At 44.8% G+C, this 23,879-nt stretch overlaps 2 protein-coding genes across 3 annotated transcripts in view; one reads left to right on the top strand and one right to left on the bottom strand.

Moving 5' to 3' along the window:
- Positions 1 to 2,162: 2,162 nt before the first annotated feature.
- Positions 2,163 to 23,879, bottom strand: part of LOC147192669 (uncharacterized) — a 164,036-nt gene continuing 142,319 nt past the window's right edge. The window contains exons 8-10 of one of the 2 annotated variants that reach the window (XM_086132493.1): positions 10,746 to 11,035; positions 2,976 to 3,063; positions 2,163 to 2,214 (exon numbers count right to left, since the gene is read on the bottom strand). The gene's annotated coding sequence lies outside the window, so the exon portion shown is untranslated. Of the gene's footprint in view, positions 2,215 to 2,975; positions 3,064 to 10,745; positions 11,036 to 11,467; positions 11,556 to 23,879 lie in introns of those variants that run through there. The other variant, XM_086132492.1, reaches the window with a different exon arrangement.
- ngfra (nerve growth factor receptor a (TNFR superfamily, member 16)) lies at positions 3,059 to 22,477 on the top strand. The gene is made up of 6 exons (XM_086132491.1): positions 3,059 to 3,210; positions 5,672 to 5,831; positions 11,201 to 11,563; positions 16,083 to 16,326; positions 17,635 to 17,867; positions 20,147 to 22,477. The coding sequence occupies exons 1-6, from the start codon at positions 3,172 to 3,174 to the stop codon at positions 20,197 to 20,199; spliced, it is 1,092 nt and encodes a 363-aa protein (XP_085988617.1). The 5' UTR covers positions 3,059 to 3,171; the 3' UTR covers positions 20,200 to 22,477.

Raw genomic sequence — 23,879 nt, 5'->3', positions numbered from 1 at the left:
GAACATTTGCCATGAAAAAAAAGGACTGTGAGGCCCTGTTCATTGCCTTAATTTGCTTTGTATGCGATTTGAGGGCGGGGGAACATAATGAGGCTAACTGGGAGCCAAGTCAGAATGCTAATTGAGGAACGTCTGGCAACGGCCACACTCAGCAGTGGGAACAATTTCTCTGGAATGCTTGGGCAATGATTTTAATTCTGAGCATCAAGTGCGGACTTGATGACGGTGTCACAAATTGGGTACATTTGTTATCACCACCTGGCCAACACGCAGGCACGCACACAAATGAGCCCCCCCGCCTCCTTCTGCTCTTCCCCAAATCCACGTCTGCCATGGAGTGCCCGCCATCAATCTATGAGACGGAAAAAGACTCAAGGGCAAAGTTCAGGAAACAATTAAGTGAAACAACTGCCCCCTGCGACCAAGCAAACAGCGTGAAGGCGGCTGAGTCATTATGTTGACAGGCGAAAGGAATCCCGCAGATGCTGACACAGCAATTAAACGTTGGCATGTCATTATTAATGTAACATGATGTCCTTGGCAGAGGTCATTTCTAAACATTTAAAGTTGTACAATTAGAGATTGTAATACCGTTACCTGGAATTGTAAAGTACATGAATCGGGAATTGATTTGCAGTGTTCTAAACTGAGCTAGGCTAACCTCAGTGAAACTCGCCTATGGTGACCGCCCCCCCCCCCCGTAATAATAAACACAGTAATATAATAATTATAATAGATCATAATAAAATAATTAAAATATCCCAGAAGCCTTTGGAGTTTGTAGTATAAATAAATATTTTGAAGATTTACTTTAAAAAAGATTTTGTTCAAGCCTGAGCTCTTCCTGTCAGCCATTTTGAAAAGACATCATTGTTGGGTGCACAGAAAATATTGAATTCGGATTTGTGGGATTTATGTTAAATCATTAATATGTCTCTTAAAAAAATGACTGTGTAGTTAATAAATGTTTTATGATGGCAATAATTTCAGGGACGAACGGATGCGTTCACTTGACATTTCCTACAGGAGGTGAAACTGTTGACCTGCAAAACCGCAACCGAGTGTGGTTCAGAGTTCAAAGACTGAGAAAGCATAAATAAAAAGGCCCCAACGGCATCCATGTTGCCGTCTGTTTAAAATAAACGTGAAATATGTCGAGAAAGACGATTTGTATCATCATTCTACAAAAGGGTCTAATTCATGGCGGGCTTACATTCCGTCTTCTTTGAAGGCCCGCCACCCGAGCTCAGTAGTGAGGACAGGAGCCGGGCCATGAATTTGACAACGTAAAGGCGGCTCGGTGGGAGAATCCCATCGTTCCCCCTCTGCGTGTCTGGCTAACATCCTCGCGGCTTGTAACGTCAACGCATCTTATTCATTCGCCGCGGATGAGTGCGTCTGGCTCCTCTGTTCTCACTGGGAAGCGCGAACTCTCTGGTTTCCAGATTGGCGTAACTATTTGCAGTTGAGCCCCCACCGTCACCCGTCCCTATCTTCCCTCTTGGCCCGTGCTTCAATTCCCTGGCGGAGCGCCGTGTAATGCATGCTGTGTGCACCCCCCCCCCCCCCCCCAAAAAAAAGAAGAAATGGCTGTGTTCTATTAGCACGGTGTTCCAAATGGCGGCAGGTGAAGACTGTTTGTCTGTGAAGATTCACAACATCTGTACTTTATATCCAGATCGTGATCACGAACCCATTCCTTGGAATTCGTCAGCTCTGATATTACAACCTGGTAAATGCATTTTGTGTCTGTTTCAGGTGGTTTCATTATCCACACGTTACTAAATACAACACAATTTTCGATACAAAACTACACATATTATATTAACGAACCCTTTCAGGGACAGCGCTTACGGCAGTGGACGGCTTATCAAGTTATCAGGGTACAGGGTGTATCTAAGGGTTCGTATTAGATTCTATTCATTTGTTTTGGTTGAAATATTTTACGATGTAAACGAATGGATGTAAGATAAAGTAAATAAAAATAAAATGTGTCCAAATGAATCAGAGCATGATTCCCTTGCAGGCGTACCTGATGAAGTGACCAGTTCAACGATTTCAGGAAGTGGCTGAAGGTCACTCAGAGGTGCCCATGGGGGGGGGGGATCTCTGAGATGTCGAAGTTGTCCTCCGGGATCAATACGAGATCTCGACCGTGTAACTAAATCACTGTCTCTGAAGTTGGTGGGGGGTTGGAGTTGTCTCATCGGTCGCCTGGTCAGCAAAAAAAAACAAAAACAAAAAACAGACAGTTGTGTTAATGCTGAAGAGCATAGTTCATTTATTCAGTCATTGTTATTTTGACTTTTACTAGCGTATTTGTTTTTTTACATCTGTACTTCCACTTAACTAGAGAGCATGAGTGCTTTTCCCCACCTCATCATAAAGTTAAAAATAGACTTGAGAAAACTTGAGTTCATCACTGTCTCCCTCTTGTGGCTGGCGACGGCATTGAAGCACGCATAAATCAATGACAAACAACGATGCAGGATATGCAGAACACATGGAGCCCTGCTGGCTGCACGCAATACAACAAACACAGGTCATTTATTTCCCAACCCATTCGTACGTATGCTACTTATGTATGACTAACACAGTATGGATTTGTGTGTGTGCTTTTTTTCTCCATTTTTGCATCTTCCAAACACAATGACATCATTCTCATCTGTACGCAAGTCAGAGAGTGCCGTTGTCGAACTTGTGAAGTCATAATTTGAGTAAATATTGTATGGAAAAACACTTCTCGTCGATAATTACAAACAATCGCGTGGAAAACAGAAAGTACCGCGCTAACTGAGCGTGTCAAATGAGGTCTTTTCCGCTCCGTTCGCAACCTGTCGTATAGCGAGGAAGCGAGGCGCGTGCGCGTCGTGACTGCAGCGTGTCTTGATTACCTCCCTATCGTACACCTGCAAGGGAGGGTAAGAGGCCAAAAGAGAGGGAGGGGAGAATGAGAGAGCGAGGGGGGGACTCACTTCTCCTCCTCTTCCTCTGCATTGCACTTGCATCCGAGCCTCACTCCGGACAGGACACTGCTGCTCCTCCTCCTCCTCTTCTTTGATGCTGCAGTGAAGCGAGAAACGAAGACAAGTCAATTTGGGATGAAAATGAGAACATAGCTCCTCTTCTTGTTTCTCTTTTGCATTTTTTCGGACAAGACGCGCAAACAGGATGACTGCCTTTCCCGTGCTTGTGATCATGTACGCCTTGGTAAGTACCTCGTCACTTTTTATTTTGGAGTTTGAGTGACTTCTTTGCGACTTGCATTGCCTCAAAAGAACCTGCGCGTGACAACACATGCGTAAACAATGTGTTAAGGTTTTAAATGACTGAGTCAGATTGATCAAAGTGTGGGTTGGGGGGGACCCAAATGGATCCCCGGGCAATTTTCTTCAGGGATAGAAAAATTGATGTTATGGAGTGACTTAAACGTGATTCTCAACCACCGTTTCATGGCACATCAACATGGTGTGAGAGGTGTGCTGTGGGGAAAACTCCATCCATGCATCTGTCCATCCATTTTTTAAAATCCGCTTTTCCTCGCGAGAGCCGGAATCAAACCCTGCACCTCTGCACTGTGATGCGAGCGTGCTAACCGGTCGACCACCGTGCCGCCGCCGTGCGAAACTGTTCAATTTAAATGAAAGGAGGCCATGATAAAAGTGTCTTTGGCCTTATCTTGTGCCTCTAAATTGATGTACAAGAAACCAGCATGCCCGAGGAAAAACAAACAATCAAGAGATCTCGAGAGGGCACGGCTCGCACACGCCTAGCTGTTAACTTGCTACCATAAAACAGGACCTTATGCTTACTGGGGTGTTGTACTGTACATCATCCACAAGTGCGCAACATATGACTGACCCCTCGTAAGTCACGCCTTCTGTTTCTGATTGGTTGTTGTTCCTCGGGCGTGGTAGTTTCCTGATGATCTAACAAAATGGAGTGTGAGAGAGGGAGGGAGATTATTTTTATTTACATCTGAGGCGTAACGAATGTTTTGACAAACATGATAAAAAGTACTTTTCAGGGGTGGGGGGGGGGTTAGTGAGTTCAACTCGAATTCATTCATTATAATGAGAATTACGCAAATTGTGAATACGAGGCGACGACTGATAGCTCTTAACACCCTGTCAACCAATTATTTGCGGATTCATTTTACACATTACAGGATAAGACAACAACATTCAAACTCCCGACTACTCCACCCCCCCCCCCAAAAAAAATCTGACACTTTTTCTCTCTGTTCTCTCAAAGTTAATCAAATTCAAAATGGCAAAGTATCGTGAAACAGTGAAACAATCTGCCTGCTTTTCATATCTATATTCTTCCAGGCATTAAGGGAGCCAAAAAGAAGTTTTTCAAGATTTATTTTTTTTAAATTAGCAGCAGGGAGCGATGAAAAACAGGCAGGACAGCGGCCCGCAAGGACCGCAGCTGCACATGCCTGAATTAGCCCATTTAAAAGTCCTTTATTTTATACTTGATTCATACACTGAATTTATAATTGTAAAGATTTGATTACATTTGTATTTAACATAATTTTTACATGATTTGTATTATCTTTGAGATAAAAAACTTGCTTTTGATATTCTTAAAAGCCGACAGCACTTGTTAATGTTTTCATGAGTCATGTGTCACCTTCAGTGACTGTCTGAAATTGCGGTCGTCCTCACACCAAAATGATGCATCCATCCATCAGGAGGAGCAACAAAGCTTCTGACCCGCAGCTCTTGGGGTGCAGGCCACACGTTTTCCCACTTAGCTCAAGTTTGCTGACCATCCGCGGATGCAAACTCATCCGAGTAATTTCTGGAGGACTTTTTGAATGACAGTGGAGCAGGCGCGCAGCAGCTGGCGGAATTGGCGTGGCAGAATTGGCGCTGCCAACCAGCTGTGCTGTGACAGGTGGCCCAAAGGACGGTCACAGATTCAATTTAGGAATAAACCTCATCGCCCCCCCCCCACCCTCCTTTACCAAATGCTGGCACCTCAAGTGAGTGTGAAATCAGGGTGAAAGCAAAAACGAGAGCAACTCAAGCAGAGCAGGGGAAAAGGTCAAACTGGAAGGAAGGTTGCGCTTGTGAAGCCTCAGGCTGCAAGTTTTACTTTTATGGATTAAAGTAAAGTGTAAAAAAATAAAGTTAGAAATTTTTAAGATAAAAAAAAGTCACACTTGCAAAGGATGTATATAGATAGATAGTATCTATGTATATAGATAGATAGTATCTATCTATATACAGGTGTATCTATTAGATACACACACATACACACACACACACACACAAAATAATCTATCAGATTTTTCTTCAAATACACGAAAAAAAATTGGGACTAGATTAACCAAAATTTGGTCAAAAAGTGGTCAACCCAACTTTCGGGGTCAATAAGGGACCAATCCAAAATGATGTCCAACACACTATACATTGATCATTGTTGATAGAATCCGTTGGATGACCGGAACGTACATTTTGTAATCAGATTACGTAATCCCATGACATGCGAGTCGTTGGTCGTTAAAATTTGTGTCGCAAACACAAGCAAAGCCGACACGACGCACTTAGTCACGTATTGAAGTGGACTCTTGTGAGACTCCTTTATGAAAACAGCTCACCGAATTGACGATCTCCTTTCAACTCTCGCGGGTGTTTTATCGTGTGGTTCTCGTCTCTAGGTGGCGCCGGCGGCGTCCAAGAGCGAGCGTGCGGTGCAGCTGCCCTGCGACTCGGGCCAGTACACAAAGGACGGCGAGTGCTGCCGCGAGTGTCCACCCGGCGAGGGCGTGGTCAGGCCGTGTGGCGCTAAGCAGACCGCCTGCGCGCAGTGTCTCGACAGTAAGTTTTTGTTTGTCTCTATTGGTGAAGGAAGAAATTGATTGAGACACTGCAATGATATTTTGGACTATGGGCATTTTTTCATTTCTGTGATTATTGGGAAATATGCATTTAACTCATTCAGTACCAGCCAATTCTGGACCAAGTCTGAAAAGACGTTTAAAAACGTCTTTGGGAGTGAATGAGTTAATATAATTCAAATGAGCATAGTCACATTTTTAACCACTTCAAAAGCTATTAAAAAAAACTAAATTCTTAACTCCAGTGACCATGTTGAAAACAAAGGTGATTTGCATCAACAAAGCTCCTCAAAAGAAACTGTTTTCCTATCGCCCCAAAATTTTGAACTCGACCCCCCACCCCTCAAAAAAAAGGTTTATTATGATGTATTTTGTCTTTGAGAAGTAACCTCAACCCATTTAGTTGTCTCAGTCGCTGACATGGCAAGGCCAATGTTTCCACTTCTGTGTCCGAGTGCTAATCATGCTAACGGGATTAGCATCAGAATAATTTAAACACCAGTGTTTCTCATTTTAACACATGGGATGTTATGAATTTCTGAGGAATGCACACCCCCAAGAAAGTTTTTTTTGGTCACAAAACAGACTTAAAATCTGTGTTGAATTATGTTACGAAATCAGTCCCACGCATCTGCTCCCATCCCTTTGGCGGAGTTCTTGAGAAAAGTTTAGCCGAACTCCACACAGGCTGGTACATTAAAGGTATTCAGAGTAGCGCAAAGCAGTGAATTTTCCAGTCAAGACATTCTTGTTCTTTCGCCCGGCCAACTAAGCATTTATGAGATCAAGAGTCCTGTAAGAATCTTTGCAGCAACTGACACGCCACGATTAACAATTGAGATCATTTACCTTTTATCTCCACTGTCGGCAGTCGTAACAGTCACACATGTTAGCTAGCTAAACATGGCCCATGGCAGCCTCCTCTGGAAGAAAACACACCCCATGTAACTTTACTTCACCCTATCATGCACCCTGTAAGATGATATTATGATTAGCTGTCCACTGTAGTAACGGCTGTCCCTGAAAGGTTTTTAAAAAAAACACACACACATTGATGTGGTAGAACTTTTTTATTGGCATACTATCGAATAGTGTGTTTTTGAAATAATGGCCATTAAAAAATATATAAAAAAATCACACACTGTTCCTTGCACAATCGTGCCATGTTTTTAATTCAAATAAATGATAACATGTGGCACTTTGCTTCCTGATAAGAACACCAGAGGTCTCCGTTTTTACAGTGCACCGATTTATGTGTGCGGGGCAAATGCCAGTTGTGCGAGTATGAGTCACCGACTGTAATTTGTTTGCAATTGTACAGTTTGGTTGCGTTTGGCTGTGTGTGGCAGGCTTAATGACATTGAAGGGTGATTATTCTTATTTGTCTGAGGTGATTTAAAACATGTTTAAATTTTGGCTGCTTCCAAACCAGCAGCTGCTCAACTTTCTGGTCGGTAGCCAACAAAATACGCAATTGATGTGCGCTGTAAATTCTGTGATTCTTTACTCCTCACAGGAATCATAAAATAAATGGACCTCTCTCTTTCGACTTTCAACATTCATGAACCTGAACAGCCTGCTTTGTGTTTTAAAATCACACGTGTATCATATTCCTCAAAGTTGTGGCCATAAATCGATGTCGATGATGTGTTTGTTCTCGCTCCTTTTCCCAATTGGGCAGAAGCCCCATCACTCCCTCGCAATCCTGTCCACTCTCCATTTTTATTTCTCAATTCAGAAAACCCTCTTCACCCACCTCCTCTTCCTCCCTGTTGTGATGACTCACCCGACTGTACCGGCGAATAAATTGGTTATGAGGAAGCAGTGCACCTAAGGGCCCAATCTGCTCATTCATCATGCATACTGTTACATGAAAGCAGCTTTGCACAATCCGCCTGCCGCTAATTAAACACCAACAATTAAAGTGACCCCCGCTGATTCACAATTTTCCATTCGCAAGCTCACAAAGTTTTCTGTAGGACCTAACAAACGAGTAATTGTAGAAAAAATACCTGTTGGTGACTATCTGCATATTTTGGCACTTATTTAATGCCCTAAAAAGGCACCCAAACAAAACGCTTCTTGCTCATAGTCATAAAGTTGCCTTCAAAGTTACCTATATCACGGGAGCTAAGGAAAACCAAGGTGAGCTTCCGATGTTAGATCCAACTAGAGCTTCAAAATCAACTTCAAACATTTAACTACAACATTACCTCTAACATTAGCTTCAACATTAGCTTCTGAAGCGGGCCTCCAATGTTAGCTTCGTACTTTAGTTCGATCCTTAGCCTCCAACATTAGCATCCAAAGTTCACTTTTGAAATTAGCGGTAAATGTTAGCTTTCAATGTTGGCTTGCAAAGTTAGCTTCCAATGTTAACTCGAAAGAGCTTCAACATTAGCTTCCAACAAAAGCCTTCCAACATTGATTCTAACATGAGATTACGAATTTCGCTTCCAATGTTACTTTTGAGGCTAGCTTACGATGTTAGCCCCAACAAGCGGTCGTTTACAAGTGCTCTCTCTGGCTTCAAAGAAGCTTACCCTTCCTGTTAGACCTCAACTAGAATCTTCCAGTATGCTGCGGTTTGCCACCAAGCTGTCTAGTCAACCTTAGCTTCAATAAATATAAACTTCCAACACTAATTTACCACCTTGTTTTCTTCAACGTCAACCCCTCAATGAGGCTAACCTGACCTCGACGTTAGTCTTCCATCACGCTGCTGTTTGCCGTCAAGCCGGACGGCTATCAGCCAGTGGTCAATGCTAGCTAATCCTTCGCTAACATGGCACCGAAAAAGCAGCAGAGTTTTTGGGTGCCGTCCTAGGGTGTTGCAGGACTTTGCGAACAGGCGTGTGCTTTTCAGGAAATTATTCTCTACAGAGAAAAATGCAAGAACGTGAGCGATGCACCTGAGGGCCCAATCTGCTCATTCATCATGCATCCTATTACGTGAATACAATCTTACTATCCGCCTGACGCTAATTAAATGCCTTCATCGAGCTTATCAGGAACAATTATTCTCAGCCGAGCTGTACTTACACGCACACGCTCCCTGAGAGGTTACTTCCAATTTTCTGCAGCATGTGGCGAGTGAAAGTCTTAATGCGGTCGAGGCCCGCGGGAACGCCGCCATACGGCGCAACTCACCTGCGCGTGCGGCTGAAGTGCTTGAGTGAATCATTGATGCCGTGCAAAGTGCTAAATTTCCTGTTTGGTGGCCAATGTTTAGTTACCGCGGCACCATTTCATTCCAACTTCCTCTTGGTGTCAGCCCCACAGATACCCTCCCCCCACACGACCAGCGCACCCCCCCACTCGCTTTAGATTGATTGTCAGCGTCAGCACTGTTGAAATATTAATCAACTGTCTCTTGCTTTCTCTTCCGTCTCAAGCCGCAGCACCCTCACGCTCCGCGAAAAAAGCTGACAGGTCAGCGTAGTGATTAAGAGCCAATTGGACCCGGATTCAAGACTGGAAGCAATGTTTCAAGGAGACATGGGAAATATCCCAATCAACTCTTCTTCCCACAACTTCCTACAGCAACTCAGCTGGAAGCAATCCAGTGTTTAATTCTTTAGTACAGGCTTTCCCTAAAAACACACCTTTAAAAATCCAGATGCAATAAGTTGGCGGACCCCATCTTTCCCATTCCTGCACAGGAAATTCTCTTTCCACTCCCTTTGTTTTCTTTAGGTCTATTGTCTAATTTTTCTAAGCCACGCAACATTATGAAGAATACCGCACCCCCTTATTTTGCAGGACTGTGTCTGTTCCTGCATGAGAAATTCTGTTAACGCACTTTCTTCAGTCCCCCAAACATTTCCAGATCGTGACAGAAAATCAAAAGACAAACAAAAACATCACATCAAATCAATTAACACCACGAGTCAATCAAAACCTGCAAGTTAAATTGAAACACCACTTTCAAGTTTGATTAAATTGATTTAATCTTGCGCACCCCACCTATAGTGTTTACAACTGTGGATGGCTTATCGTGTTATCAGTTTACAGCAGGCGTGCAAGATTAAAATTGCGCTGTGGACTTCGGCCAATGAATGTCTGTTGTTGCCCAGCTGGATCGTAACATCAGAAAATGAAAGAAATTTGATGGAACAATTTAGTCAATATTCTTATAGATCACAGTCATTTTGTGCTGTCTTTGGGGTTTTTCATTCCAGTTTTTTTCCCCTGAGCCTGAGCTCAGAGAACCCCTACTGCCAATGTTGCATTATTGATGACAGTAATGGCACTCCGGCATGATTTAAAGGAGGCGGCGTAGAAAGGGGGTCACTTGGCGCAACCCCCTACTATCCTAATCCGAATACGTAGCATTCCAGTGCTTGGTACATTTGTCAACACGAGTATGTGTGGTCCTTTGTAAACAACATTTTCGTAATTGAGCTTGGCGGACCACCTTGTCTCAGATTATTCCCGGTCAAGCATTCCTGACTCGAGTCTTTTTAAGAACATCGGCATTGTTCACAAGGTATTTGCGGTGCCAGCCTGGGCTCGATCTGCAACATGTGCTACAACATAGATAGCTAGACGAGAACGGTGCGGTGGAGTTTTCACAGCCCCTAAAGTCCTGTTAATCAACATGACACCCCCCATGTGCAGTCTGACACATACGTCATGTTGTTACTTCTGTTACAGCCCCCGCCAGCCCTGCCCGCCCATGATTTACAACACGGCCTAAGATGAGAAGCCTTTCAAGAGCATTTAACTAGCCAAAATCGGACAGGTGGCATGTATTTTTGAACGTTATTTACGGGCAACCCCCACGCATCGATCATAACCTACTCAATGGGTGCTGGGGGAGAAATGGGAAACGAAAATCTTAAATATCAAAATAAATAAATAAATCGATAAGTAGGGCGGTTAGCACACCCACCTCACAGTGCAGAGGTGCAGGGTTCGATTCCGGCTCCAGCCTTCCTGTGTGGGGTTTGCTTGTTCTCCGCGGGCCTGCGTGGGTTTTCTCCGGGTACGCCGGTTTCCTCCCAAATTCCAAAAACAAAAATGACAGGTTAACGGAACACTCTAAATTGTCCCTAGGTGTAAGCGTGAGTGCGAATGGTTATACGTCTGTGTGTGCACTGCGATTAGTTGGCAACAAGTTCAGGGTGTCGCCCGCCTACTGCCCGAAGACTGCTGGGATGGGCTCCAGCACACCCGCGACCCCTGTGAGGATAAAGAGAATCGGAAAATGGATGGATGGATGAATTACAGGTGTCTTTTCTATTAACTCCAACTAAATTGTCAAGTTTCACCCTTGAACTTTTTTGAATAGATGATTTGTTGAAAAAAAAATCCTCCTCCTCCCGTTTCCTACACTCTCGTCTCCAGGCGAGACCTTCTCCGAGAACTACAGCCACACAGAGGAGTGCCGCGCGTGCACCCAGTGCACGGGCCTGATGCGCATGGAGACGCCGTGCACCGACTCCAACGACGCCACCTGCGTGTGCCGCTACAACTTCTACTTTGACGAACTGTCGGGACGCTGCGAGCCATGCACGGTGTGCCCAGCAGGCGAGGGCGTTTTCGCCCACTGCGAGCATGACCACGACACGGTGTGCGAAGAGTGCGTGGACTTTACCTTCTCGGACCGTGACAGCTCCCTGGACCCCTGCCTGCCCTGCACCATCTGCGACGATGAGACCGAGATCCAGTTGGCGCACTGCACGCCTGTCAGCGACTCGGTCTGCCACAGTAAGTCGCATAACTGTAGACTGTTATGGAGTCTTGAACCCAAGTTTCCGCATTACTTAACCTGACTGTTTTTAAATGACCAACTATTCGGGTTTGAAAAGGAGTAACCCAGGGATCTTATTCGGGTTATGTCACGTTTACATGGCCTTGCAAAACCTTTTGAAAAGTGCATGTTAACATAGTCAGCGATGCTAATACTAGACAATTATGACATTTTTTGTCGTTGCTTTAGACAGGACTTAGAAGAGAAGGTCTTTAAATTTAGAGCGGCCATATTCTCCTTACAGTCAGTACTCAAGCAGCAGCATTTTGGTGCAGCTGGAGAGTCTGTTACAGACCTTTTTTTTAACACTTCTCCTTTGATCTGACATGCTGAAGCACTTAGAGCACTGTGCTGCCCGGTTGCTTTTCAATTCCACCATTGTGAATGACCTATTAAAAAGACACGGGCCTAATTTACGAGCCGCCATTTCGGACACAAAGCTCTCCCTAACAAGTTACATGGAGAGAGAGACAGAGAGAGAGAAAACCCCAACTTTTATCTATTTCAAAGCTCCCAGAGACGATCGTTTTAATCAAGAATTCGTTGTCATTTCATCATTGGCGCGTCTCTGAACTTGAGCGTGTCCACTTTGAAGCCCTCTGATGGTGTTTGATTTGAATCACCGTGGGCCCGACTTAATTTACAGCTTCCACTGCGCCCTTTTTCTCAGCGGGAGAGCTACGTATTCATGTATACCCTCGCGTTGACCTCTTTCACGCTAAAGAGTTCCACTTCCTGCCATTTGAAGATCCGACTTGGCAGCACTTGACCTCAGCGCGTTACCCCTTTCAAAGAGCAAAAACCAAAACGCACCAATGGCAAAAGCTGTGAATCATTCCTAGCGTGTGGCAACAGAGAAAGCGGAAGCAATAAGAACATGAGAGCAGAATGTAGCGCTGCGCCGCTATTCCTTGAAGTTGATGATGACGGGTTGATCAGGGTCATGGGATTCCTGTGACCGGGGCTCAAGTTTCGCCGAGTGACCTCCATCAACACACAGACCCACACCCTATGATGAGCATCCAAAATCAATAATACGCACGCTTTCTCCTGCGAAGCGTGTTTAAACTCCACAACATTCTATCCAACAAAAATAGCTTACATCCGATTCAATTTCTGTCCCTGGGCCCTTGAGAATTTTTTGTATAACCTGTCCGAATATACATGAAGACTTGGCGAAATTATGATCTACAGCGACTCTAAGAGTACCTTTCCCAAACCATGTGCTCAGGCACTAAAAACATTTTGGCGACGAACGATACGAGTCGCGATTCAAATGAAAGCCAGTGATGCAGGCTTTCCAGACCTGTCATGATTTTAGCAATACGTACTTCTGGGATGATGCGATGACCAGAAAACTTGGAATTAGTCTCATTTCTAAGAATGAATAAGACCTTAGTATTGATGTCCTCTCACAGCTTGCAGGTGCTGTGTGTGCCCCCTCCACCCTCGCCCCTCTGCACCAACCTTACCCTTTATTTCACTTTCCCCTCTCTTGGCCAGGGCCCATTGAGCGTCCAAGGCTAATTGGGAACCTGGACAGCAGCTCTTCTGTTCATTAACACTCCCCTCTTCCGTCCATCACATCTTCCTCTGGAAAGGAAGCGAGGATGCGTCGGAGAAGGCGTCTCCCCCACAGAGGGGCGAGTGTTCTCTGGGGGAAAGGGGGGGGGGGCTGATAAAGACGTCATTGTGTGACCTGACGTGGAGCTCCACACAAGACCGTCTCTGGTCCACACCCTGCTCATAAATGCGTCTCGCTGGGCTGTTTCGCGAGCCAGCAAAACCCCAACAAATAGACGAGCTCGCATTGTAGCCCCACCGAGGTATGGAGCCATGTTTTTCTCATCAGGCCCGCTAATATAAAGTTGGGCAATTATTTCCTGGGACACTTCTTCCCAGTTTTGGTCCCGGTAAAACAAGTGTCTGAGTTTGCTGCGCTTTGCCTGCAGTAAGTCAGATTCGTTTCCCGTGATGGTTGGACGGCGCAAAGGCTTCCATTTGTCCGAAGATTTTCTGAATTTCTGTCGAGGCGGTCCCGTTTGGAGGACTAATGAAAAATTCAAATCAAATTCAGTCCATCATGGATCATTTTCCCATTTTGCATTTTTGGCTCAGAGATGAAAATTGAAAAGGAAAAAAAAAAGCAGACATTTATTCGGCATTAGATAAAAGAACAAATATCATTTTTATGAAGTAACAAACTTCGCCAGGGTGTGAATTAAAGTCATATGTCGAGGCACCACTGCGCTGCAGAGTTGCACAGATGCAAAAACACATTACCAGCGCTCGCTGTTAACACACCTGCACTTTATTCCATTTATCAGCTTGTGTTACTGCTCTAATAGCATTAGCCATCCGCACATTAGCCGGGATGATGCACCGGCCCAAGTCAGGAAACTTGATGACGCGCGGCGGAAAGGTCATGAAACGCCGACTGCCGTTTTTTTGGGGGGGGGGATGGAGGGGGTGGGGGGGAATCAATAGCTTTAAATAGACACGTGCATGATGCCTCGCTGTCTGCAGAAGATATTTTCTCCCCGATCTGTAAAGCGATCCAGCGGGCAGCCAGGAATGCCCTGTCATCAACCACCAGCGAGGGTTGTCTTTTCTTTTTCTTTCATCCACTGTACCGAGCTGCTGCTCGAAGGCGCCCCCAGCGGGTAGCCAGAGGCGGTGCCCGTGTGGACGCAATGCAGCAAATCAATTGCAAAGTGGAAACAGAAGAGGACACAGATGACATGTTTGGGACCACATCACAAGATGGTTAAGGGGGTAGGCGGGTGGGGGGTGAGCGCACGTTGCACTGTAGTGTTTTTTGTGCTCGGCGAATGACTCACAAGGAAGTTGCACACCAACTAACTGAAGATCTTCAAACTGACTTTTTTGGCCGTACAACTGACTATACGTTTTTTCTTTTGACATCATCAGATAACTCATTAATAAACAAAAATAGATGAAAGTAACTGAGCTTTTATGTAACATTGAACAACTCGTTTTTCTGTGACAAATACTTAAAAAAAAGGTGTTTTTAGACGTAAAATGAAGTGATGTAGCTCCGTAAAGAACACTTTTTTTTAAACATAAAACAAACCATTTTCACCATAATGAACTCACTAAAACCATTTATGTAAAATAAACTAGATTTCTTTAATGTCATCCAGCTAACTAACCGTTTCTTTCAAATCTAATTCAAATTAGAAATAAGTCGCTAATGGTTTCTATTAGCATATCGGTTTCTATTAGCGGGGATTAATACCTTTTATCAGGGGAAATTGGATATACATTTTTTTAGCATGAAACTCAGCAATGGCCTACTAGCACTGTCACTTTTTTTAAATGACAGACAGACAGGCAGGGAATATGACATTTTGAAAATGTTCCAGGTTGTTTTATCGAAACTGTAAACTGCCAGATGCAGAACTCCTTAGACAAATGTAGGAAATTGGAATGTAAATTTGTTGAGTGTCTTCTGTAATCCATCCAAACCACAAAGAATTTAACATTGTTAAAGTGTGGTCGGAACCCTGCCGTCTTTGCCTTTGAAGGAAGTCTTGGGAGGTTTCACGGGGTTAATCTCTGCTGCTCCGGCACGGAGCTAATGAGGAGCAGTTCCCCACCAACCCTCCTCGTCTCCAATCGGTTCACACTGGAGCGTTCTGGCAGACCAGAGCCCTGAGGGGGAAGGAATCGAGGCAAGCCTGACAGCTTCACTGGGCTGGACTTTAATGGCGGATGCCCGGAGCGCTCATTGAGCTTTGGGAACATGGAAAGTACGACAGATCATTAGCTGAGAAAAAAAAATGGACGACGGGAACCAGACATTCCCTCGGCCAAACTCCTGCCCTCCTCAAGCCACCCATCCCTATCCTGATCTAATGGATCCACACGATCCTGATTCAGGCGAGGAGGGGCTGAGAGGGATCGCTGAGAAACATTTCCTTTGTGCAACATCACAAGCAGAACTCCAAAACAGCTGCCATAAAAATGTGCTGCAAACGGGGGGAAAAAAATAGAAAAAGATCTCAGCGCAAGAGTATTTTGATTGAAGCCATTACTTAACACTCAGACACTTGTTGCCGGGCAGAGTTTGCTGCTATGTCGTGTCCTGGGAACAGAAAGTTGGGCTTCCTCACGGAGACCAAAAGAGGATTCAAAGGTCCGATAGGAACAAAGTCAAGTATTTTTTATAACATAAAATTAAACTGCTGTTCACTGACCGCATTTTTAAATGTAACTGTAAAACTAGTGGAAGGTCTATTTAAAAAAATAAAAACTATTTTAAATGTTAAACGACCACTGATGACAACAAATATGCTTCAAAGTTGCACTTTTCCATATATTCATTTAGAAATATAATATAAAGTCAGTTAACAATCGAATCGCAATGTTCAAAATTTTCCGCACTGTCCCACTTGCCCCTCATGTAAAAAATGTACACTACAAATCTCCTTGATGTGCACCTCCCTCTCTCAGATCCCCTGCTGCCCACCTACTTCCCATCCGTCTCCACCGAAACGGACCCGACGTCGCTCGCCTACACCAACTTCTTCCTGCCCGATGGTTCCGAGGGTCCGGGGCCGGGCGGCGAGACCACGACACCCGGCGCCGGCTCGCCGCGCTTCCTCGGCCACGGCTTCAACGAGAACCTCATCCCCATCTACTGCTCCGTCTTGGCCGCCGTGGTGGTGGGCCTGGTGGCGTACATCGCCTTTAAGAGGTCAGCTGCACACCAAAACGAAAACCCGCCCCCCCAAAAAAAGGGAAGCGAAATGGATGTACGGGTTTCAAGCCAGGGTTGGGTTTTAAATTACCGTATGAAGCCGTGACTACAAAGGGCACAAAAAACTGAGGTAGAAGAATAAAAGTGTGCCAAAAAAGAAGAGAAAATTGAGGTTTCAGGGTGACTAATGCATCCTCCGGCTGGAGGCGCTGACCTACTAAAACTAACAACCTTTTCAGAAGAAAAACAACAAAAACACTCCACGCGAAATTCATTGTTGAGGTCACACACACTCACACGCACGCACGCTCGCAAACAAACACACATCCACAGGCTCTTTACACACATTGATTATTTCAAAAATGCCTACTGGGGGAAACTCAAGTGCCACTTTTATGAGGCTGGGGAGGACTGGAGGGGGTAGGGGTGGGGCGCACACGCAAACACACACACACACACACACGTTGCATATATTCCTCATGAGTGAGGAGGACAGTCTCCATATTTACTTGCAATAAAATCAAATGCTTGCATGCGTTAATTTTACAGCAGCGACCTCCTAACGAGAAGCAGATGTGAACACACACACACACACACACACACACACACACACAAACACACACACACACGCATATGGTAAATGTTTAAATTATCACATTAAGTCATAACCATACACACCCATACACATTTTGGTTTTTTTTTTCCCAGTGTAAACAAGCCAAAGCAAAAACAAATGGCTTGGGGCATGCCCAGTATAACACAATCATCATATGTAAACAACGTAACTTTTGCTGTAGTAACAATCAGCTGTTCTGTGGCAGAATAAGAAAACACGGTGAGAGAAAATTGTCATGGTTGTCCCGGCGACGGTAACTAGAGGAGGCAGATATGTAAACAGTTTTGTTACCGCTTTGCAGTTTTGGAAACCATATCAGTCAAATAGTTATATACAGTCAGTTCATGTTTACAAACAAGACAGGCGGGTCATCTGGCAGAAAGATGACAAGGCGTCTCAACCTACTCAACGGCATCCGGGTGCGAAGGCGACTCAGTCTCGAGATGGAACAGATTAATCCCATTTCCATTCATAGTAATATGAAAAATTGCTTTGGTTCTCTAATATTTCCTTTCACGAAGAGTTACGGCTGAATTAAAATCTTTCAACCAAGGTTCAACTGCACTCTGGTTAGGGCTTCAAAGTAAGGTTTAAAGCAAAGGTTAGGGTTTCACACAAGGGTTGGGTTTGAAACTGCGGTAAAGGGTCAAGCCAGGGCCGATCTGACTGCCTGACTCTTCCGTCCACAGGTGGAACAGCTGCAAGCAGAACAAACAGGCGGCTAACAATCGCGCGGCGGCAGCGGCCGCGGAAGCGGCGGCAGAGACAAACAACCAGATGGTGACGCCAGAGGGAGAGAAGCTGCACAGTGACAGCGGAATCTCTGTGGACAGCCAGAGTCTCCAGGAACAGCATCAGCAGCAACAGGCGCAGGCCAACGTACAGCCTCAGCCAGCGCGGTCTCGCACACAGGAACACATAGGTGAGTCAGTGCCTGTCAATGCGTTCCGTCCAACTGTCCATCAACCAATAAATCAATGAAACGTCTGGTATCTAATGTACCATACCCCCATCCAACCATCCATTCATTCATTAAGTATCCAACCGACCACCCAACATCTATCAAATATCCAATAATGCAGCCAACATCCATCCATCCATTTGACATCCATCCAGCCACTCACAATCCATCCATCTTACCTGGTAGATTTGAATGTTTGAGTGGTGGGATGGATGACTAATGGACGATTGGATGGATGTCAGATGGTAACCAACCACCCCATTTATCCAACCAATCATTCAAAAGTATCCTTTGCATTTAGTCGTCCATCCATCATCCATCCCATCACTCATCCATTCAGGCCACCATCTATTCAACCAACCAGCCTTTCTATCCACCTACTGTAGCGATCCAACCAACAATTGGAAATACAATCTCGCATCCATTTAGGTTGCCATCACACAAGAATAAAGTCACTGAGTAAAAGGTTGCTCTATTGCCAAATGTTAATGAAGAGCTTTTTTGACAGTGTCAATCAAAAGAATCAAATTATGTTTGTAATTTGGTTTTCACAGCTCTTTTATTACTGGCAGTCATTCAGTGTTGCGGGGTGCACCTAATATTGTGTGCTGCGAAGGTACAGTCACATGCAGAAATGATGACTCACTCACTCACTGTAAGGCTTCCTCGTGCGCTGCACGTTGCTGCTATTTTGTCTTTTTTTTTCTCTCCACCGGCTGCCGATCAAAGACAAAACCTTACAGTTGAACGCTGACCGTTTAACTCAATGATGAAAAGCGTCAAGTAGAAAGTATACATCCCAGACATGTACAAAGCGTAACATTACAGTCAAAAAGGTTGCCAGAGAGACAAACACAGGATGTCGTACTTTAATTACGGATCGCAATCGTAATAGGCAGGTGTATTGTTTCCTATTCGCATAAAATGAACGCATCACTTTTATTGTCAGCCGGCAAGAATTCTCGTTTGGGTGGGAAGCCAAGCAGTGCGTAACAAAGCTTCTCTTTGATTGAGCCACTCGGAGGTGGACTGCATTGATCGTGAGGATGGTGCAGCCAGCACTCTGACTGTGTTGTATTAGTGTTGCTCGGGCTTGAGCAAGCCCCTCTCTTTACAATGGCCTTACCTCATTGTCATTGTTGTTGTCAGGCCAAACCGAATTTTGTGGGTGGAATATCCCAAACTTTACAATACATCCCCAAAAGCCAGTGTTACCAAGCAACGTGAAATTTGGTGGACTATAAAGTCTATCATGAGTGGACCCCTCCCCCCCCAAAATTGACAAGAGTGCATCTCATAACTTTCAAGTACCCACAAAAAAGCCTCACAAAATCAGACCCACATAGGAAGCCGATCAGTGTGTGGGAAGCTGAGATTTTACACTGAATCTCACAGTTCACTTCAAACGTAAAGTCATTGTCAATATGTTGTCTAATTGCTACCAAATTTGAACCACATATGTGACACAGATGGATGGCGCTAAATTGCGGCATAACTTGTACTTTTTTCACTCCATGTGGGGGGGGGGGGGGGGGGGGGGGGAGAACACATTGGCAAATTCTAATGCCTTTCCATAAAACACAAAACCCCATCAAAGTTCCCTCCATTGTCCCTTGTCCGCGTGAAAGGGACCGATGTGGAATGGCCAGGGGCGAATGTGACAAATTTCACAGCTTCTGAGATAGCATTACAGTATTCGTACAAAGTGTGTGTGTGTGTGTGTGTGTGTGTGTGCGTGCATGCTTCTTTTTTTTTTTCCGTAATCCTTCAAGGATCCGATGCAGTACTTCAGTATGTGAGGTGAGGATGAATGAATGACAATGGGCGTGTGAAGCAGACGAAAGCAGCCTCCACTCATCGAGTTTTGTGCGACTCCCTTTTTTTTGGGGCGTAAAAGCGTGCGTTAATAAAGAATGCCTCTGCATTCCTCTGGCATTTCCATGGCATTGGCATTAGTGGCAAAGCAGGTTAAGAGGTTTGTGGGAAAAAAAAACAACTGCTTTTGATTCCCATCCTTGTCCTGCTAATGATGCCACTTGAATACGTTTGAATAGAGCCAGTGAAAAGAGAGCGCCTCCTTGGGGAGAGACCAACACTTTTGCATAAACAAGGGAACCCAAGGTCGCAAAGATATCAAACAATAATTTACGAGGAAGTTGTTGTATTATTTCTTAGCTGTTATGTGTTTGTTGTTATGTGCTAGCTTGAGTCTGACATTTTCTCCTTCCTCTTCACTGCAGTGGTGAGGGTGGACGGTGGTCCCGAGACCATCACGCCTCCACCCGAAGTCTGAGGCGGAAGAAAAGGAAGGCCACGTAAAACAGTGCTCCTTCATTCAAGAAAGCAGCAGGGGGGGCACATGAACTTGGAATTGCCCTCCCCCCATCCCCCCACCTCCCCCCAAGACTGGCCATAGACGGACCTCTTCTAGACTCTTCATCCCTGCATGCGGAGTCTCATAGAACCACGTGCCTGGACTCTTAGCGTATCGACTTATTCAGATAAAAGTGCATTTTAGCAAATACTCCACAAGCTAATTTTTCCGACTAATGTCTTTTTTTTTTCCTGACCACTCCACGAGGATTTGGCCTTGAAACCCACCGGTGCCTGGAAGGTCCGACTGACTCATGCATCTTCCTTCAGATTCTCGGACTCGTGTCACGTCAGACTTGCTTTTTATTTTTGCGAACATCCTGCTGTCGGGGTAACGGAAGCGCTTCTCCTTCAAGGGTTCCAGATTCATTTTTCAGTAATGATGGCTCAGCGGGGGTCTGTTTTTGCCTTCTCGACACAATGGCGAGCGAAGCCTTCAAGATGCGCCATGACGTAAGCAGCGACCCACAACGCAGCGTCTTGCTTTCAATGAAGCGGGCTCATGAAAGGTGAACTTGATACATTCAAGGACTCTCTTTCACGTCGATCATTAACATTTTTAAAATTGCGCACAGGTACAAGTTACAGGTATGTGCAGCCAGTTTAACTTAGAAACATTAAATCTGGTAGGCATGTCAACTATGAGTAGACCCACAAAAAAAAAAAACTCAAGGAGTCATGCCTGAAAAGAAACAGTCTCTCATTTTGGTTTGAGGAGACCATTATGGCGGCCATCTTGGGGTCATTTTGGTAATATGGCCAAACTCACCATGAAGGTCCCACTCATTTCATTTGAACTTGTTTATAATTCGATTTAAATCCCAACGGTTGACGAGAAAGACTTCAAACATTTTACCTTCCAACCATATCATTTCATCTACCAAAAGCCTACTAGTTTAATGTAAGCAAAGATGTTAATTAAAAACCTTTAAACAGCCTCTACTTCAACATGGAGCAGCAAAACACGAATGGAGCGTACGTGTCCGTACATCCATAATGCGCTGTGGGAACGACGACTATTACTGGAGCTCAGTTGAGTGGCTTCTCCGTCTCTTGTTCTTGCTCTTAATTACTCTGCCTGGCGTGTCGCGGCACGAAAAGTGGTCCTACGCTGAAGGCAGAACCAACCTACCCAGCACTGCTGGTGAGATTGAGCTCCGAAAAGTGAGCTCATGCAGAAGTTAGTCATCAAATGGCTCACGTGGCCGCCAACATGGCCATACAATTAACCTTTTGCCCCTTTATTTCTTCCCTGGGCTTGAGATTCATGCATGGCTGTGGTCAAGTTGGAGGCTGACAAGCAGCAGCCACGTGCGCGCACACGCACTTGCGCACACACACACGCACTCGGCGAGGATATGAATCACACTTCTGTCGAGATGCAGCGTGGGTGTGATTCATCCTCATCTTTGTGGCATTCAAGCAGAAAACTGTTAGTATTGAGTGGAGAGCCCATCTTCAAAAAATATATACTGCCAGTGAAAGCTTCAAAATAAACTTTAATCTCTCTATGACTGTTTCTGGAGTACAAATGTAAAGCTGCACAAAGCTCTGTAGAAAGCAGTACTGAATATTATATGTAATCCTGCTAACAAAGAGACAACAAAAATGCCACCAAAAAAATGCACCTGCCACCCCAACAAAATTATTTCAATAGGTGAAAAAAAAATGCAATTTGATAAGCAAGAAAATGTCCGCACCAAATTTCGCCAAAACTCCGTCACAGTAAATCGCTAACGCTAACAAGTGACATTTTAAAGTGCATACAAAGTGATTGTTTTGCCACTGACGTTTTCCATGTCTTTGTGTTACACTTTTTTTTTTGTTCAATTCTTTTTGAAGCACTTATTAGACCGTCACACTCACAGAGTCGCACCAGAGTGCCTGCGAGCTTTATTTTATTTTTTTGTAGTTTTTTTTTCCCTCTATTCTCCTGAATGTGCATTTTGTTTACATGGCTGGGAGTAAATGCGTCATGTGACTCTTCACTGTGATTGTCTCCCATAGTACAGTATTATAAATATGATAATGACCACAAAGGGATATTTGTCACTGTACTGACACACTAATAATGTAAAATGCTTTGTGTAAATGTGAATTTCTTAGAGTTGATATAAAATACAAAAAAATAAGTGTACAAAGTGTGCTCATGAAATGATCTAGAATAAAACAAAACAAAACATGAGGTTATTGCATAATGAGTTGAGTGTGTTTTTCTTTGAAAAAGAAAAAACAAGCCAACCGTGGGACAAAAACGCTATACTAGCATTTTTTTCTTCCCCGGATTTGCTTTTCGGTAAAATTCCCACAACCTCCGAGAGAGTCCGCCGGGCCAAACCACAGTTCAAACGACAAACACGTGTTTCATGGCCCAAAAATATTACAATCAGCTCCCGGGACAAATCAATAGTGTTCATTAAACAATGCAGAGGTACTTAATGAGTGGTGGGAAAAGATGATTCGATTGAACAGACTGACCTGAGTTAGCATCCGATGGTTCAGTATGAATCGGATAAGACATACGTTTTCTGACTAATGGGAACACTATGGACTCAGATGATTCGGGTGAACCGGGAGGTGGATCGAGTTATTGGACTCAATGAAACATCAGACTTGGATCATCTGCTTCACTGACTTGTCTTACTAGCCGAAAACACCAGTGACTCAGGTGACTCAGTTGGAGTGATTTGAGTCAGAAAGACAGTGGGTTCAGATGGTTCGGTTGTCTTGAGTTAGCGGTCGCTCTGACACAGGTTCGACAGGTTCACACGCTCCCTAGTATTATCCCTGTTTTTGTCATTTTCGTTAGTTTTTGGCGACCCTGAGCGGCTTACTTACACGAGGGGAAAGTTGCTGCGCATTGGGGAGTCTACGCTCGGTCTTTTTTCACCAGCACGCGAAAACCCACAAGGTTTTTCGGAGCTAATCGCGAGCGGAGCGGCTGCGCTGTACGGAGCATGGAAACGCCGCCGGAGGAAGGGGAAGAGAGCCGGCGTGCTCGTCAAGCTGCGGCAGCGCGGATTTCGAACCCCGCTCCCATCGATCCATCTTGCTAATCTACGATCTCTGCCAAACAAGATGGATGAACTTCTTCTCCTCACAAAGACCAACAAAACCTTTGCACGTTCTGCTGCGCTCTGCTTCACTGAAACCTGGCTCAGTGACCGCCACCCGGATTCCGCGCTACATCTACCCGGCTTCCGCCTTCTCCGAGCCGACCGCGACACGGAGCTATCAGGGAAATCGAAAGGTGGCGGGATTTGCTTCTATATCAACAAAGAATGGTGCACTGATGTCACGAAGCTCGACGCACACTGCAGCCCGGACCTGGAGTCGCTGTCTTTAAACTGCAAGCCATTCTACTCGCCACGTGAGTTCACCTCCTTTTTACTAGTCGGTGTTTACATTGCGCCACAAGCTAACGCTAACACGGCGATACAAACGCTAGCCGAACAAGTAAACAAACTCGAACTAAAATACCCAGAGTCACCCCTGATAATTTTGGGCGATTTTAATAGAGCACATCTTAACTGTGAACTTCACAGATATAAGCAGCACATCGACTGTTTCACCAGAGAAGGCAACATTCTAGACCACTGC

Source organism: Hippocampus guttulatus, chromosome 16, assembly GCF_054856545.1.
Source record: "Hippocampus guttulatus isolate MCC_2025c chromosome 16, RoL_Hgut_1.0, whole genome shotgun sequence".
Taxonomy (NCBI): domain Eukaryota; kingdom Metazoa; phylum Chordata; class Actinopteri; order Syngnathiformes; family Syngnathidae; genus Hippocampus; species Hippocampus guttulatus.
This window is presented reverse-complemented; position numbering and strand designations above follow the sequence as displayed.